This window comes from Simochromis diagramma, unplaced genomic scaffold (assembly GCF_900408965.1).
Source record: "Simochromis diagramma unplaced genomic scaffold, fSimDia1.1 OVJJ01000732.1, whole genome shotgun sequence".
Classification (NCBI taxonomy): domain Eukaryota; kingdom Metazoa; phylum Chordata; class Actinopteri; order Cichliformes; family Cichlidae; genus Simochromis; species Simochromis diagramma.
The window spans coordinates 974-17193 of record NW_024387183.1 but is presented as its reverse complement, the minus strand read 5'-3'; the positions used below and the strand labels follow the sequence as shown (position 1 = coordinate 17193).

The window sequence follows — 16220 nt, the reverse complement described above, 5'->3', positions numbered from 1 at the left end:
TTTTTTAAAAGTCAGGTCAAGGCTCCAAAAGCCCAAAGGTGATATAAGGCTGGCGGCTCACCAGTTTTTGTTTGCTACATGGATCATTTTAGTTCAGCTGGGTGTCTTTCCTTTTGTTATATTTCTTTAAGAGTTCAAAATGTGTTCATTACATAAATAAAATGTAAGTTTCTCTGTAGCACTTCATGGATTTAAGCAACACACCTTAGTTTTTCACACAAAGCATAAAGGTAAAAAACTATATATACAATGTTATCTTCATTTTAGATGTCAACAAGTATTTGCGGCTCCCAGTGTTTTCTTTTGCGTGGAAACTGGGTCCAAATGGCTCTTTGGGTGTTAAAGGTTGCTGACCCCTGCTCTAGATGGATGGATTTTGCAGACAGGACATATCCTACCATTTGCAGCAGTTACGATAATAATGCGCTGTTTGCACGATGAGCGCTGCTTCCAAGCCTCCCCTAAATTGACCGTGCGCTTCTGTTGTGCGTGCGCGCGTCTGTGCATTTCGTGGCGTCTGTCCTGCTGGTAATGACTAGCAAGACCAGGCTGCGAACTATTCTCACAGACTTCAAATGTGCACTTGAATCCAATAAGATAGAGAAGGATCTCTCTCTCCCTCTGGCTCCGTTGATGTGCCACTGGGAGTGCAACTACCGCCCCTCCCTCCTCTGCTCAACAAACACGTGGCTGCTTTTGCACCCATCCCCTCGCTGCTCAGAGCAAACACAAGGCTCATGTGCAGAGTGAAGCAAAAAAACAGTGAGAGAGGCTTAGAGAAAGGAAAAAAAAAAACGGAGTAGGCTCCCGTTGTTCACTTCAAGGAGGCGGCTCTACGGGCCGTTTTGTTTGCGACCGACACACACACACACACACACACACACACACACACACACACACACACACACACACACACACACACACACAGTATATATATATTCTTAATCACATTCACACCACTCTCTTATATCAGTTCCACTACATCAAGACTGTTTTATGGTGGTTAGCTGTATTATTACTATGTATATTGCAAGGTAAGATAACCATGTCCTGCATTCAAAACCACTGAAAATGTCTATGGTGGTGCTGTGCCTAATATTGTGCTCATTTGATCCAAAACCTATTTTTCCTTTATTTTGAAGGCAGAGGCTTAGATCCATTAGGTATTCACGAGAAAAGCATTATCACATGTCAGGATTACAGTATATCGAAAATATGTGATTATAATGGGAGTCAATGGGGCCCAAAATGGTACAAGGGTAACAGGAGGTAACACTTATGTGAATCTCCGTTACTATGCACCACACCATGGAAGGGATCAATGAATTTTAAAAATAATTCTAAAACACACATCCTGGCCAAGTTTCATGCAACTAGTCTTTAAAATGACTGATATATTGAGAATCAAAAATCCAAAGGGACCCAAATGGGGTTTTTTCACGAGGGTCACATGAGGGTTCCCTGAAATGAGAGACACCTCCTGACAAATATAAGAATTTATTCCATCTAATTTTTTCTATCTTCATGTTTCTATTTGTGTCTAACTGGATATTTTCCTGTGAACAGTTCCCAGTAAGCCCACTGTGACCCTGCAGCCATCCTGGACTCAGATATACAGCGGTGAGACAGTCACTGTCAGATGTGAGATTCAGGGAGGTGAAGGAGCTCAGTGGACGTATGAATGGAGAGCAGCCAAGTTAAACACACCTCCAACATCCAATGAATACAGAATCATCAGAGCTACTGAGTCTGACAGTGGAGGATACAGCTGCCGGGGCAGAAGGGACTATTTCTTCTCAGAGTGGAGTGATATCATCACACTGACTGTATTGTGTAAGTTGGAGATGTTTCATCTATAAGAGTTAAAAGAACACTTCTTTTTGATACAACTTTGTAGCGGTCCTAGTGCTGCACAGTAAATAGTTTTCCTTTCAGTTGGCAAACATCTGAAACATCTGCAAATACTTTTAAGTAGAATTAAACTTTTTTATCATGTGGCTGCATATGTGGATTACAGAAAAGGTATTATAATGGAGTTAGTCCAGGTTTTACAGTCAATGCGGATTGTAATGGGGACACACAAGTTTGTGAATGCGATAACTGAAGAACGACATAGGATTTTGCAAATTGATAACATAGGTGGATCTACTAGTAGGCTGAGGGGTACCACTGGCCACTCTCAGTATTTTGTTTAGCCTGTTTAGCCTTAGTCAGACTGTTTAAAAAATTTTCAAACAGTCTGACTGCACTTGAAAACTGTAAAATGAACTAATGTTGTTTAAACTTGGGCTCTTGCTGTTATGGTCTCCATTTAGATTACTTATTACTGTCAGGGTCTTGGTTAGGTTTTGTTTATTCTTTTTCATGGTTTTGGCTTTTGTATTTCACATTTCTTAGTTATTATTTTTGCACCTCTGTGATTTTCTAGCCTTTAGGTTTTTTTTCTCTGTGACTCCCTTGTGTTCCTTGTCTAGTGTTTTGTGTTCTGGGTTCATGTTTATGTTAGTTCCCATGTAAAATGTTAAATAGACTCATTCTTATACAGTGCTTTTCTACTCTCCCGGAGTACTCTAAACATATAACATTCACACAAGCACTTTCTTCTAAGCTTTTTTTAGTGCTTCCTTACTAACATTCACACACATTCGTATTCCAATGGATGCATCAAAGAGCAACTTTGATTTAGTATCTTGCCCAAGGACACTTGGCATGCAGACTTGAGGAGCCAGAGATCAAACTACTAACCTTCCAATCAGTAGATGCCATGCTCTACCTCCTGAGCTACAGCCTCCCCTATGTCTTATGTTAGTGTGTCTAGTTTTGCTTCCCCTTGTCTTGTTGTGTCTGATTAGTCACAGCTCTGTTTCCCTCATGTTTCGCATTCCCTCATTACTCCTTTGTATATTTAAGCCCTGTGCTTTCCTTTTCCCTTTGTTGTGTTGTACCTCATGTGTGTAAATCTCACGGTGTTTCTAGTTTCCTGGTGTTAGTTTTCATTTCCAGGTGTTTTTATTTTTCGTTTTCATTTTTCTAAGTTTAGTTTGTGTTTTTGTGAGTTTATGTTTTGGACATTTTTTCCCAGCAATAAATTTGCTGCCTTTAGTTCATCCTTTGTGCTTCCCCCTGCCTGCTTCAGCCACACATGACAATTACTTATTTTTTATTAGTACATGTTGAGATATTTGACATGTTTAGATAGTCTCACTCTTAAAGTTCATCATAAATATTTGTGAGTCAACATTTTAGTGACATTGAATTCAGAGTTAAGAGACGAAACATTGAGAGAAAATCTTTGTTGAACAGATAAACCCCGTCCTGTCCTCACTGTGTCTCCATCATGGCTGAGTCCTGGAGCCTCAGTAACTCTGAACTGTGAGGTTGAACATCCGTCTGCAGGATGGAGCTTCTACTGGTATAAAGCTGTTCCTGATCTATCACAGAAATCCTCCAGTTATGAGCTGCTACCTGATGGCAATAGGACTGCAAACAACTCCTACATCATTCATGGACAGACACACACAGCAGGATATGTGTGCAGAGCTGGAAGAGGAGACCCAGAGTATCACACTGATCACAGTCAACCAAAGTTTGTCTGGTCTGCAGGTCTGTTTGAGTCTCTCTTTCATTTCAATAAACTGATGGTATGACATAACTGTTATTCACCAATTTTTCACCAAAATTCAGTGTAATAAATCCACGGCAGACCCCACTACGTTTTCACGCTTCCCAGCATACATGCAGCTTTCCAGCTTGCATCCACACACTCCAACAACAACATTATTAAACAGTCTGTACAAACTTTTAAGCCAGTGAGGCATGATTGCAGATGCCGTGCAGTTGTGCCCATCTCCCCTGCAGCAGCACCACAGACCATGCCCCGCCACATTCAGCTGATTAGAATCTAAATTCTCTCATGATAATTAAATGTCTGTGTATATTTAACATTGCCCTTCTTAAAAAAAAACGTAGGATTTGCATAGGCAAGGGACATTTGCAGTGTGATATTTTGAATGCTAACATCTCTGACCCTAACATCTTTGTCTCTTCACTGCATGTTGTTTCCAGATGTTCATTCAGAAGCCTCTCTCACAGTGAGTCCTGACAGAGTGCAACACTTCACCTCTGACTCTGTCTCACTGACCTGTGAGGGAAACTTCACTGAGTGGAGAGTGAGGAAGTTCTCTGAGGACGGCCGACTGTACTCTGACTGTAGGAGAATGACTGGATCCACATGTAACATCAACACATCAAAGTCAGATACTGCAGTGTACTGGTGTGAGTCTGGATCAGGAGAGTTCAGCAGTGCAGTCAACATCACTGTACAGAGTATGTTATTACATGAGTGGAAACTTATCCAACAATACTCTTGAATTTTACCTAATTCTCTGTGGGAAAATGGATAAAATGTTCATTTTTGGTTCACGACATTCACGCCATCGTTTGAAAACAACCTGAATCAAAATTTTACCCAGTGCCAAAAGTCAATGAGTGTTTTATATTTTCAAGATAATTTTCCACTATCCTTTTATAATATCTACATACTATTAAGCACTAGTAATAAATAATATTTAACTAATCATTTATACGGCTTTACTCCTCTTAGCATACCATTTATAAACACGGACATAAATGGTTTAGTCCTCCTAGCAAGCTCATATATAACATATTTGACAGCATTTTTAAAGAGCAAACCGCGCTAACATGTTGACTCCGTGCAGCCCCATGCACGGGGCAATCCTGTTATGAAACGGCTGTGTGCAGGCAGGAAAAGGACCCAAAGTGCAGACTCCGGAGACAGACGTGAACTCAAAAAACAGCTTTAATATGGAACTCAAACAGAACAAAACAAAGAATCCAAATAACTTATACGGGTAGATAGAACACACAGCATATATGAGGGTGGATAAAGGAGATCGCAACACGGACACAGAGAAACAAAGGGCTTAAATACAGAGAGGGAACAATCAGGGAATGGGTAACAGGAGGGAAACACAGCTGGGGCAAATCAGGCCTAACGAAACAGGGGAAGCAAAACCAGATACATTAACATAAGACATGGACCTTCAAAGTAAAACAGGAAACAACACAAAGATGCAGACTTGACACGGGGATACAGCAACTATGGAACAGAACAGAAACCAGAAGGCATAACTCTGGCAAAGAAACCAAAAGACTAGAAATGATAAATAAAGGCAAAAATCAAAAAGTACAATAATAATGAAAACTCAATACTCTGGGTCAATGACCAAGGCATCCTAACAGATCCGCGCTAACTTGCTAACGGAGATTTGCTGCGTTAATGCAGTTATGGCGTTAACGTCATTTTAACAAGATTAACGCTGATGGCACTACACATACACATTACATTAGACAATTTTCTAAAGTAATGTAGTACATTACTTAGTTATGTACAGAAGAAAGTAATTAGTTATTCTACTCATAACATTTTATAGTCTTAGCATGCTGTCTGTGCAGGTACTTGCAAAGAGCTGAAGTTGTATTAGCAGCTTGATGCATGTTTCTATCCTGGATCCACTTTACCATCGTGTTCTCCTACTTTTGTGCAATAAAAGTAATATGAAGGAATATGTCACGGCTGCTGAGACGAGCCGTGTGGTATTGAAGGGAAAAAGGACCCAAAACGCAGGCAGTAGATGATAACGCTGGTGATGATTTATTTACACAGTGGTGAGAAGGCAAAACAGGCAAGAGGGAAGACAAAACTAAAGACCTGAACTGGGAAAGCTAAATGACAAACCTGAGATGATACAAAAAGGGATGAGAGGCAGAGAGACGAGCAGGACACCGAGTAACACAGACTGACACGGAGGAACACAGACGAACCGGCAACAGGCAGGAAAACACACAGGGCTTAAATACACACACCAGTAATCAGGGGATGAGAGACAAGAGGGCAACACAGCTGGGAGGAATCTGGGCTGACGGGACAGGGGAAACGTAAACTGATCACACTCACATACGACACGGACCTTCACAATAAAACAGGAAACTCAGACATATGAAACCAGACAAGACATTGAACTAAACAGACAGATTCACAAACAGATGGGGTGACACCATAGACAGACAGATACAGACGCAGACTCAGAGGCAGACCGAATATAACACAGAACCTAAACAATCATCATCTAGAAAATGATAACAAACTAAAAGTGCTGGGTCACCGACCCAGGACCATGACAGTACCCCCCCCCCCTCCCTCAAGGGCTGGCTCCAGACAGCCCAGCAGAAACACAAAAACCGACCAAAACAAAACAGAAAAGGACCCGACCAGGGCGGGCGGAGGGGGCCCAGGACGGAGGGACAGAGTCCAAAAAGGCCCAAATGGTCAAGGTCAGGAGGGGCCATGCGAATGGCAGCGGGGCAGGTCCGGATGCTGGCCACGCAGTAGGTAGTGGCGTGGAAACAGTTCTGGGGGCCGACCGTGCGGACGGCAACAGCGGCGTGGAAACAAGTCCGGAGGCCGGCCACGCGGAAGGCAGTGGCGGCATTCAGGAGGGCGTCCACGGTGGCGGAGATGCCCAACGATGTGGAGGTGGTAGTAGGGGACCTGAAGGCTGCGTGGCCCCTGCAGCCCCAGGCGAAGCGGAGGCTGGACCAGGCGAGGCTGAAGCAGAAGCAGAGGCTGGACCAGGCGAGGCTGCAGCTGATGAGGATGCTGAAGCTGGGCCAGGCGAAGCAGCTGATGAAGATGTTGAAGCTGAAGCTGGACCAGGCGAAGCAGCTGATGAGGATGCTGAAGCTGGGCCAGGCGAAGCAGCTGATGAGGATGTTGAAGCTGAAGCTGGACCAGGCGAAGCAGCTGATGAGGATGCTGGAGCTGGACCAGGCGAAGCAGCTGATGAGGATGCTGACGCGGAGGCTGGACCAGACGAAGATGATGATGCTGATGATGAGACTGCAGCGGGCGAGGATGATGAGACTGCAGCGGGCGAGGATGATGAGACTGCAGCGGGCGAGGATGATGAGACTGCAGCGGGCGATGAGACTGCAGCTGATGGCTGGACGAGCTCCTCGGGCCCCCCAGCTGACGAGGCAGAAGGCTGGACGGGCTCCTCGGGCCCCCCAGCTGACGAAGCAGGAGGCTGGACGGGCTCCTCGGGCCCCCCAGCTGACGAGGCCGAAGGCTGGACGGGCTCCTCGGGCCCCCCAGCTGACGAAGCAGGAGGCTGGACGGGCTCCTCGGGCCCTCCAGCTGACGAGGCCGAAGGCTGGACGGGCTCCTCGGGCCCTCTAGCGAGAACAGTCTCAGGACCAGTGGGCACAGGGGCCCCTGGAACACACAGGACAAAACCAGCAGGTGCGGGGACCTCTGGGAGGAACAGATCAGAACCAGCAGGCACACGGGCCTCTGGCAGGGACAGAACAGGACCAGCAGGCACACGGGCCTCTGGCAGGGACAGAACAGGACCAGCAGGCACGGTGGCCTCTGGCAAACACATAGCAGGCTGCAGCTGCCTAGAGCATCGACTCTGCTCAGGCAGCGACAGCCGGGTGCGGTCCTCAGCTGGCTTCTTAACCTCCAGGGGTCCGGAGTCTGCTGGGGGCTGAAACCCAGCTTCTGGGGAGGCCCTGGAGTGCACCTCAGTCTCAGAACTGGCCAGCCTTTGAGGAATGTTGACATTATTAGATGTGTCCCTCTGCTTGGAATGGACGGGCGAGGAACGGTGTTTTTTGGGTTGAATTGACTTGTATTGTTCTACAGGTGGAGCAACTGACACAGGATGCCGGGCTAGCGACTGCTGAACAGGAGGCTGGACTGAGGGTGACTGACATAATGGTTGTGATGACAATGGTGGTGGAGTGGGAGACTGAGCTTCTGGCCGGGCGGCTAACTGAGCTTCTGGCCGGGCGGCTAACTGAGCTTCTGGCCGGGCGGCTAACTGAGCTTCTGGCCGGGCGGCTAACTGAGCTTCTGGCCGGGCGGCTAACTGAGCTTCTGGCCGGGCGGCTAACTGAGCTTCTGGCCGGGCGGCTAACTGAGCTTCTGGTAGATAGTCTTTCTTATTTCCAGATTTCGGTTTAAAAGTCCGGGTTGGCATAACACACGACTCGGAAGAGGCAAAATGAAAGCAGTCCTCTAGAGCCTCAGAGCAGGTGTTAACGGACCTTGGAGTATCAGACAAAGAATTAACAGTTTCTGAATTACTCTTTTCACATTTGGATAACCCAGAGTTAACTGGCATTGAATTACTAGACTCAGGAATAACTGACAGAGTGTTCATGAATGCACGCTCAGATGGAGCAGAAAAAACACTGCGCTCCTGACTCACGGAATCCGCCGGTAACTGACGGCCGTGCGGACGTCGCTTCCGCCTGGGAGAAGGGGCGAGAGCGGCCGGGGAAGCTGACGGTGATATGAGGCAGCTCTGAAGTGGCTGTTCCTGCTGTGGGGTGGATGGGCTGGGTGGAATGAGGATGATTCCCAGTGCTTTGTAAAAAGCCTGGGCTGGTGTAAGCTGGCCACTGGGGTGCTGCATGTACATGAAACAGTCACTCTCACTGACCCCGAGAGCTGGTTTGGCAAGCGAAGGATGACGGCGGCGTGACCGCCGTTTTGCCCGGAAGGAGTGGGAAGCCGACTGATCGGGCGGCATTGTGTCCGGCTGAGAGTCCTCTGGTGGACTGGGGAGAGAATCTTCCGGTAAGCCAGGCAGGTCAGCTGTCGCAGTTGGAGGGTGAAGATGAAGCGTGTTGAGGATGAAGTCCTGTAGGAGTGGGTGAAGTGAATCCAGCAGCCAGAGGTGATTGGAAACTAGCCGCTGTATTCGGGCCTCCAGAGCATGACGAAATTCCTCCCCCTCATGCTCTAACCACAGATTAGTCCATCTGGAAACTGAATCGGTTAATTCCTCCCGAAGCTCCTTGGAAGGTGCGAATGCCACTGGGTCCATGTTTGGCCGGTTCGTACTGTCACGGCTGCTGAGACGAGCCGTGTGGTATTGAAGGGAAAAAGGACCCAAAACGCAGGCAGTAGATGATAACGCTGGTGATGATTTATTTACACAGTGGTGAGAAGGCAAAACAGGCAAGAGGGAAGACAAAACTAAAGACCTGAACTGGGAAAGCTAAATGACAAACCTGAGAAGATACAAAAAGGGATGCGAGGCAGAGAGACGAGCAGGACACCGAGTAACACGAGCAGGACACCGAGTAACACGAGCAGGACACCGAGTAACACGAGCAGGACACCGAGTAACACGAGCAGGACACCGAGTAACACGAGCAGGACACCGAGTAACACGAGCAGGACACCGAGTAACACAGACGAACCGGCAACAGGCAGGAGAACACACAGGGCTTAAATACACACACCAGTAATCAGGGGATGAGAGACAGGAGGGCAACACAGCTGGGAGGAATCTGGGCTGACGGGACAGGGGAAACGTAAACTGATCACACTCACATACGACACGGACCTTCACAATAAAACAGGAAACTCAGACACATGGAACCACACAAGACATTGAACTAAACAGACAGATTCACAAACAGATGGGGTGACACCATAGACAGACAGATACAGACGCAGACTCAGAGGCAGACCGAATATAACACGTAGAACTTAAACAATCATCATCTAGAAAATGATAACAAACTAAAAGCGCTGGGTCACCGACCCAGGACCATGACAGAATAGTGCTTTCGTAGTGCTTTAAAAGTGATTAAGTCTTAACTAAAACAATACTAATGCTTAATAGTATATAGCTTTAACTATAAAGTGATACCACTTTACTTACTGTAAATTAATGTACTTGCTTGATATTCACTGTGTACTGGTATCACAGCTGTTTATGAGGTAAAGATTTTAACATAAAATAGTTTTTAATGATTAATGATCAGAAATCAAACCTATATTAAAAAGCATTTGGGAAATGTGTTCTTGTTATTGTACATAAGCTTTTCTTTTCTCAAAACCCGCATTAACTGATCTGACTGAAAAAGATATTGTTTGATTATTTTCCAGATAAATATTATGGTCCTGTTCTGATGAGTCCTGTTCATCCTGTGACTGAGGGAATGTCTGTGAGTCTGAGCTGCACAGAGAAGACAAAAACACAAAGAACACTTTCCAGTGTGTTTTTCTATCACAATGACGAACTTATTCAAAATGATACCCGAGGGGAGCTGAAGATCTCTGCAGTGTCAAAGTCTGATGAAGGTTTCTACAAGTGTCAGTACTCAGGAAGAGAGTCAGCACAGAGCTGGATGTCAGTTAAAGGTGAGCAGGATCAAAACATTTCATCTATGTTCTTTTGTAAACCATTTTGATATTTCAGTATGATTTAGTACAGTTATAATAGAATATAGTTATGTGTTGTCCATACAGAATTTGTTGTTTTAAAGTTACCTGGTTCTACTTTTGTAATGTAGAATTTTAGTAATTGAATAATTTTTAATTCTTCTTCTTCTTCTTTTTTTTTTTATTACAGTAGCTGTGTTAAGTCCCGAAAGCTCTTCATTTCCTGTGTGGTTGATTCTTGGATTGGTTTGTGGAATCTCTTTCCTTATTATTCTTCTGCTCTCCTTATATCGCTATAGAAAGATGAAGGGTGAGACTTTTTCCCTTGCTACAAACTCTTAAATAATTTAAATGTAAAGCTCATTATCACTTTATTTATGATTTTTAAGAAAAATAGCCATGAAACAAATTATTTTAACAGGCAAACTATTGTCTTTTTTACAGATTCAAATGGTAATAAACAGATCAGGTTCGCATTTTGGTTTATTTAATTTGATTTATTATATGCTTTACTGTATTAAATGTACTGTATTGTTATCTTGCAATGTATGTTTTCATCAGGTTGTTTGCATGTATTTGTTTTTTTTTCATTAGGCCATACAGTTCAGGGACCACCACAGATCAAGGGGCCAACCAGAGTGAAATTCATGAACACAACTCTCTTCAACATGGTCAGTTTTCCATTAACTTTTCTGCTCTTGCTCTTGACAAAGGCGGTCGCACTTTTCTCCTCTCCTCCTCCTCCTCTCCCTTAGCTTCCCTGCTTAGCCTCTTATGTCCTTGTCTAGTCTCGTGTTTTTTGTATTACTTTTCCCTGGAACACTCTCTCACAGTCTGTTCTCTAAAACCTAAAAGAGGAATTATGGATTGGATCAACTGGTCCCTAAATGCAATTGACACCCCTTTCTCAACGAGAAGTCTGAGCTCGGGTGAGCCTGAGTGCTGAAGATATCTACCTATTTGGAACCATGATAACAGGGTTCTGGCTGATCGGAGCTGGCTTGGCCCTGACTTATCGAAGAATTAAGAAAGCGGAACCGGCTGTTCAAACCCCCACAAGGCTGCTCGCTGGGATTGGAACGATGGGAGAGGCGTGAGTTTCTCAAAATGGGCTCATTGAGTCAGCACGGATAAGATCTTGGAGAGGCTACGGCTGCTGTGAATACTCAGAATAAGATCTCTGACTGCAGACTGGATTACATCTCCGAAGGGCTGGCTCGGAATAACATCTCTGGGCGCAAATTGGATGACATCTCGGGGAGGCACACTGCCGTGAGTTCTCAGAATCGGCTCCTTGAGCACAAGAAATGACAACATCACAGAACGCAAGTATGGCGAAGCTCGCGGCTCTCCAATGGGAGATTGAGAGACCAGTGTTGGACTGTAGAACTGCTTTGAAATTCATATGAGCTGTTCGCACTAAAGTAAAAAGCACCATCACTTCATGCGGATACCCCTTCGGCGCCAGCTGCGGTCTCAAGGCTGGAGCCGAACAAAAACTCCCCGATAACGACTGTGTTTAGTCTGTTCCTTCCCATTCCATGCAAGGCCACCTGGGTTGGCTGGAAGACTGTTTACTTAGCCAAACAGGGAGAAGGACACTGTCTCAGCTGAACTCTGGACATGCACACACACACATATACACTGATATGCACACACTCATCCCCCCACATGCTTGTCATGTGTTTCTTTGGTGTATTAAGAGTTTTTTCATGTGCTATGTGCAGAGGTGTTTTTTTCTGTTCTCAAACTGATCTCCCTGTTGGATCTCAGTCTGGGGGGAGTTATTTTTTTCTCTTTATCTTTCCTCATGTGGTGCATTTTCCATTGTTATACCTCTCTGACCTGTCTTCCCCATGTGATGTTTTGTGTAATATATGTATGGTCGGAGGGTAAGATGGCGCCGCCATTGCGTGCAGTAGGTCGGCAGCCTTATGAAATTTCCCCTTGTGGGACTAATAAAGGTATATCAATTAACCCTTGTACTTCTTTCATTCAGGTGTTGGTCAGCTGTTTTAAAAAGAAATTATTTAAAAATGAGAAAAAAAAAACAAAACTGAAAGACTGAAACTTTTTCTTTCAGAAACCTGTTAAACCAGATTTCTACATACATGATTGTATTCTTTACAGAATTTACGAATGTTATCACTCCATATATTAAAAACACGCATTAAAGCATCATTATGAGTTCGATGTATGAGAATATCAATAATCTTTGTTTTTACATTATTAACCAAACCGAAAAAAGGCTTAAGGATTTTCCATCTTTGCACTCACCTTTAAAAATATTATAATAGTAATGCTTAATGCTTTAACATGGTTATTTTGATTCTATCTTGCTGTTTTATTTAAATAATGCTAACCTCTATTAATCAATCGCTCATGTGGAAGACAGAGAAAATGACATGATATATATTTTGAAAAGCACACAACCTTTTAACTTGACTAATTCCATGTGATATATTGGGATTTCAGATGCAGATGAGATACATGATGTTACCTACTCTGTGATTGAGCTTAAAAATGTTGGAAATAAGAGTGAGTATGTTGAACAAATTGAATATAGTTTAGAATATAGAAATATTTTTGCAATTTAAAAAACAAACAAAAAAACATTTTTTTCTATTTTTTCTATATGATTATCTAAACAGGGAAGCATCATAAATCACAGGAGGAGCATACCATTTACTCTGAGGTGAAGGCGGGAGCTACAGGTATAGTCACAAGTCTCTTTCTTGCATGTAGTTTCATGTCTGCTAGTCAGTTACCAAGCTAAACCACGTCATACTATTACTAGAAATCACAGTAGTTGATAAGTAATTGTAAAATAACTATTAAAGTCACTAGTTTTATAAGTAAATATATTTCTAAAGGTACCATTGAGATGAAATTCTCATCTGATGTCAGGAACAACCCAGCCAATCCCCACATGCAAAGAAAATAAATCATAGATGTCCAGAAATTAAGTTACGTGGAAAAATGAGAAATGACACAGGGAAAAAGTATTGGACACAAGGCGAAAGAGTGGAGCAAAAAGTTATGACACCAGCTGTAATGTATCAGTAATCAGAAAGCAATCCTGTCTCTTATTGAAAATTAATATCAGTTGGTTCAGTCCCAACTGATGTACTATAAAAACGTGTCTCATTGCCAAGGTGCCATACCTATTATGGGTTGAACCATTGAGGTCTCTTAAGACTTTTGAAACCTTAATGTTGCAAGAGATACTGATGACATTGATTACAGAAGAATTCGTAAAATACTGAAAGTTCCAGTGAGCACTGACCAAAGTCCAACTAAAAATCTATGGAAAGAACTAAAGCTCAGAGTTCATAAAAGGGGACTATAAAGTCTTTGGGATTAGAAGACTGTTTGTGTGGAAAAAATGGATCAAAATCAAACCTGAGCAATGCATGCGACTAGTTTCTCCATACAGAAGTCATTTTGAAGCTGTCATCACGAAAGGCTTTTTGATTAATTTTAATTAAATATTAGTAACCATGTTCAGTACTTTTCCGTGTGTCATTTCTCATTATTACACATAATTTATGGACGTCTACAGTTTGATTTCTTTGCATGTAGGTTGGATGGGTTATTATGACATGTGGTGAGAATTTAATGCCAATAATAACTTTAGAAATATATTTAGTTCAAAAATTGTTGACACGTTCAATACTTATTGTACCTGCTGTATTCATCCCATGTTAAATGGCTTTCTCCCCTTTATTCTATTCATATTCTTAACATTATGTCCTCAGATCTAGGAGGGACTATTATGTTTTTGCGTTATGTTTGCAGGTTGTACATTAGGGCTGCCACAAACGATTATTTTGATAGTTGACTAGTCACGATTATTTTTGCGATTAGTTGACTAATCAGATCATGCATCCATTGGACATAAAACGTACAGCTTATTGCAACCAGCATGCATCTGCTCTCATATAACTATAATTAGCTTACAGCTTGAAGTGTTGTATGTATGTGCTAACTAAAAATAAAGACAAGGTGATAGTTTATTAAACTTTTAATGAAATTTGCAGATTGTCTCGGTGGAGTTTAATAAACTCAGCCGTCTGCTCCTTGGCTATCTAAAATATAACAGGACACTGGAGTAAATTCTCGACCATTCACACTTCTGTTTAATCAGTTTTCTGTTTGACGTTTATTCAGCTATGTGAAAACTAGAACTTTAATCTCTGCCAAACGGATTTACTGAGGAACAAATAAAACACTGAAAAAAGCCAAACAATAACATTTTTAAGTTATCTAAGTGACTTATTTTTCATGTTTAACCTGAGTAGCGAAAGACCGCGGTGGGTTTGCAAACAATGTGCCAGCAGTTCGCTGTTCCTGCCAGTGTTGTGCCAAAGTAGGTATCCCCGACAGAATTTGTTTCCCCTGCATCGGAAGCACGCAGGAAGAAATTATGTTTTCATTTTTTGAAAAAGTGAAAAATTAGTATTGTTACATTACCATTCAGTTTGAGGGTTCCAACAGAAAATTCTATATTTATTGTTTTCACGTGGAATCGGACAGGATTATTTGAACAAACCAAGAACATTTTGCCTGATAATTATTTTTATCCCATGTAACTTTACCGTATAAAGAGCTAAAGCCTCCAAAGTTTTAGGAGTAATACATCATAATAAGAAGTGTTTGGGAGCTAAAAATCAAGAATGCGGGACACTGTTTGTCTGTGATTTACACAGGGGGAACAAATTGTGGCAGGATCATCCTGATATTATTTGTATCCCACTGTAACGTTACTGTATAAAGACCTAATATCTATAAAATTTCAGTAGTTATTCATTATAAGAAGTATGTGTGGACTAAAAATCAACAATGTGGGATACGGTTTGTCCGCGATTTGGACAGCCCAGCGTGTGCTCCCGACACAGGGGAAACAAATTCTGTCGGTGATACCTACCTTGCAATGACACCGCCATTGTTGGAAACTGGAATTGGCTGGGCCGCGCTATGAATCCTGGGATAGGTTGGGCCACGAAGGTTTTACACCCGACCCATCCTTCAAATCTGGGGAAACGGAGGACGCATTTGGAGGAGTCTTTGAATTTGGACAGCCTTCGTCGTGTCGCTGTAACGTAATTGGCCACCGAAGGATGCGGCCCCTGAATTTGGACATAGCTACAATACCGGAGGCTGCTTCTTCTTCTTCGGGGTTTAACGGCAGCTGCCATCTTCTGTTTCAGTCCATTATTACACTCTTAAAACCTACTACTTATTCCTGCGTCTTTCAGGATCTTTCAAAGCTTCAAACGACGCATTGACTATTTAATTAGCTGTCGATAATTTTGATAGTCGACGTAATCGCTACTAGTCGACTAATCTTGGCAGCCCTATTGTACATTAACTCATACATACTAGGGGTGACAAACTTATTTTACATCGCGGGCCACATACAGCTTACTTTGATCTTAAGCGGACCAGACCAGTGAAACTCCCCTTTCTGTCAGTGTAAAAAAGTTACATATTGAACTGTCTGTGAAGGTTCTCAGTTATCCAGGTCTTTGTAGTCTAAGGAGCTTGGAAAGGAAAGCATCTGGACTTCTTTAAGTTGCTTGAAGATGTTTCACCTCTCATCCGAGAAGCTTCTTCAAGTTTACTTCAGACCCAGCAATGCACTCAGACAGAAACTGGTTCATCCCAAAGACAAAACTCCTAAACAGAAACTTAACAATGTGGTGTATGCTGTGCAGTGCAGCGAGAAATGCCCAGACCTCTACATTGGAGAGACCAAACAGCCACTTCATAAGCGCATGGCACAACATACAAGAGCCACCTCCACGGGACAAGACTCAGCTGTCCATCTGCATCTAAAGGTTAAAGGTCACTCTTTCGAGGATGCCAGTGTTCACATTTTGGACAGAGAGGACAGATGGTTTGAAAGAGGAGTGAAAGAAGCCATTTATATCCACTGTGAGCGACCATCTTTGAA

The 16220-nt window shown here is 43.2% G+C and overlaps 1 protein-coding gene across 1 annotated transcript in view; it reads left to right on the top strand.

The window, feature by feature from the left end:
• Positions 1–13905, top strand: part of LOC120745034 (basement membrane-specific heparan sulfate proteoglycan core protein-like) — a 35659-nt gene extending 21754 nt beyond the window's left edge. The window contains exons 11-19 of the mRNA XM_040049641.1: positions 1657–1833; positions 3304–3603; positions 4066–4326; positions 9989–10243; positions 10455–10574; positions 10709–10733; positions 10859–10935; positions 12740–12802; positions 12916–13905. Of these exons, the coding sequence (XP_039905575.1) occupies positions 1657–1833; positions 3304–3603; positions 4066–4326; positions 9989–10243; positions 10455–10574; positions 10709–10733; positions 10859–10935; positions 12740–12802; positions 12916–13040 (1403 nt within the window). The 3' untranslated portion in view covers positions 13041–13905. The remainder of the gene's footprint in view (positions 1–1656; positions 1834–3303; positions 3604–4065; positions 4327–9988; positions 10244–10454; positions 10575–10708; positions 10734–10858; positions 10936–12739; positions 12803–12915) is intronic.
• The last annotated feature ends 2315 nt before the right edge of the window (positions 13906–16220 follow it).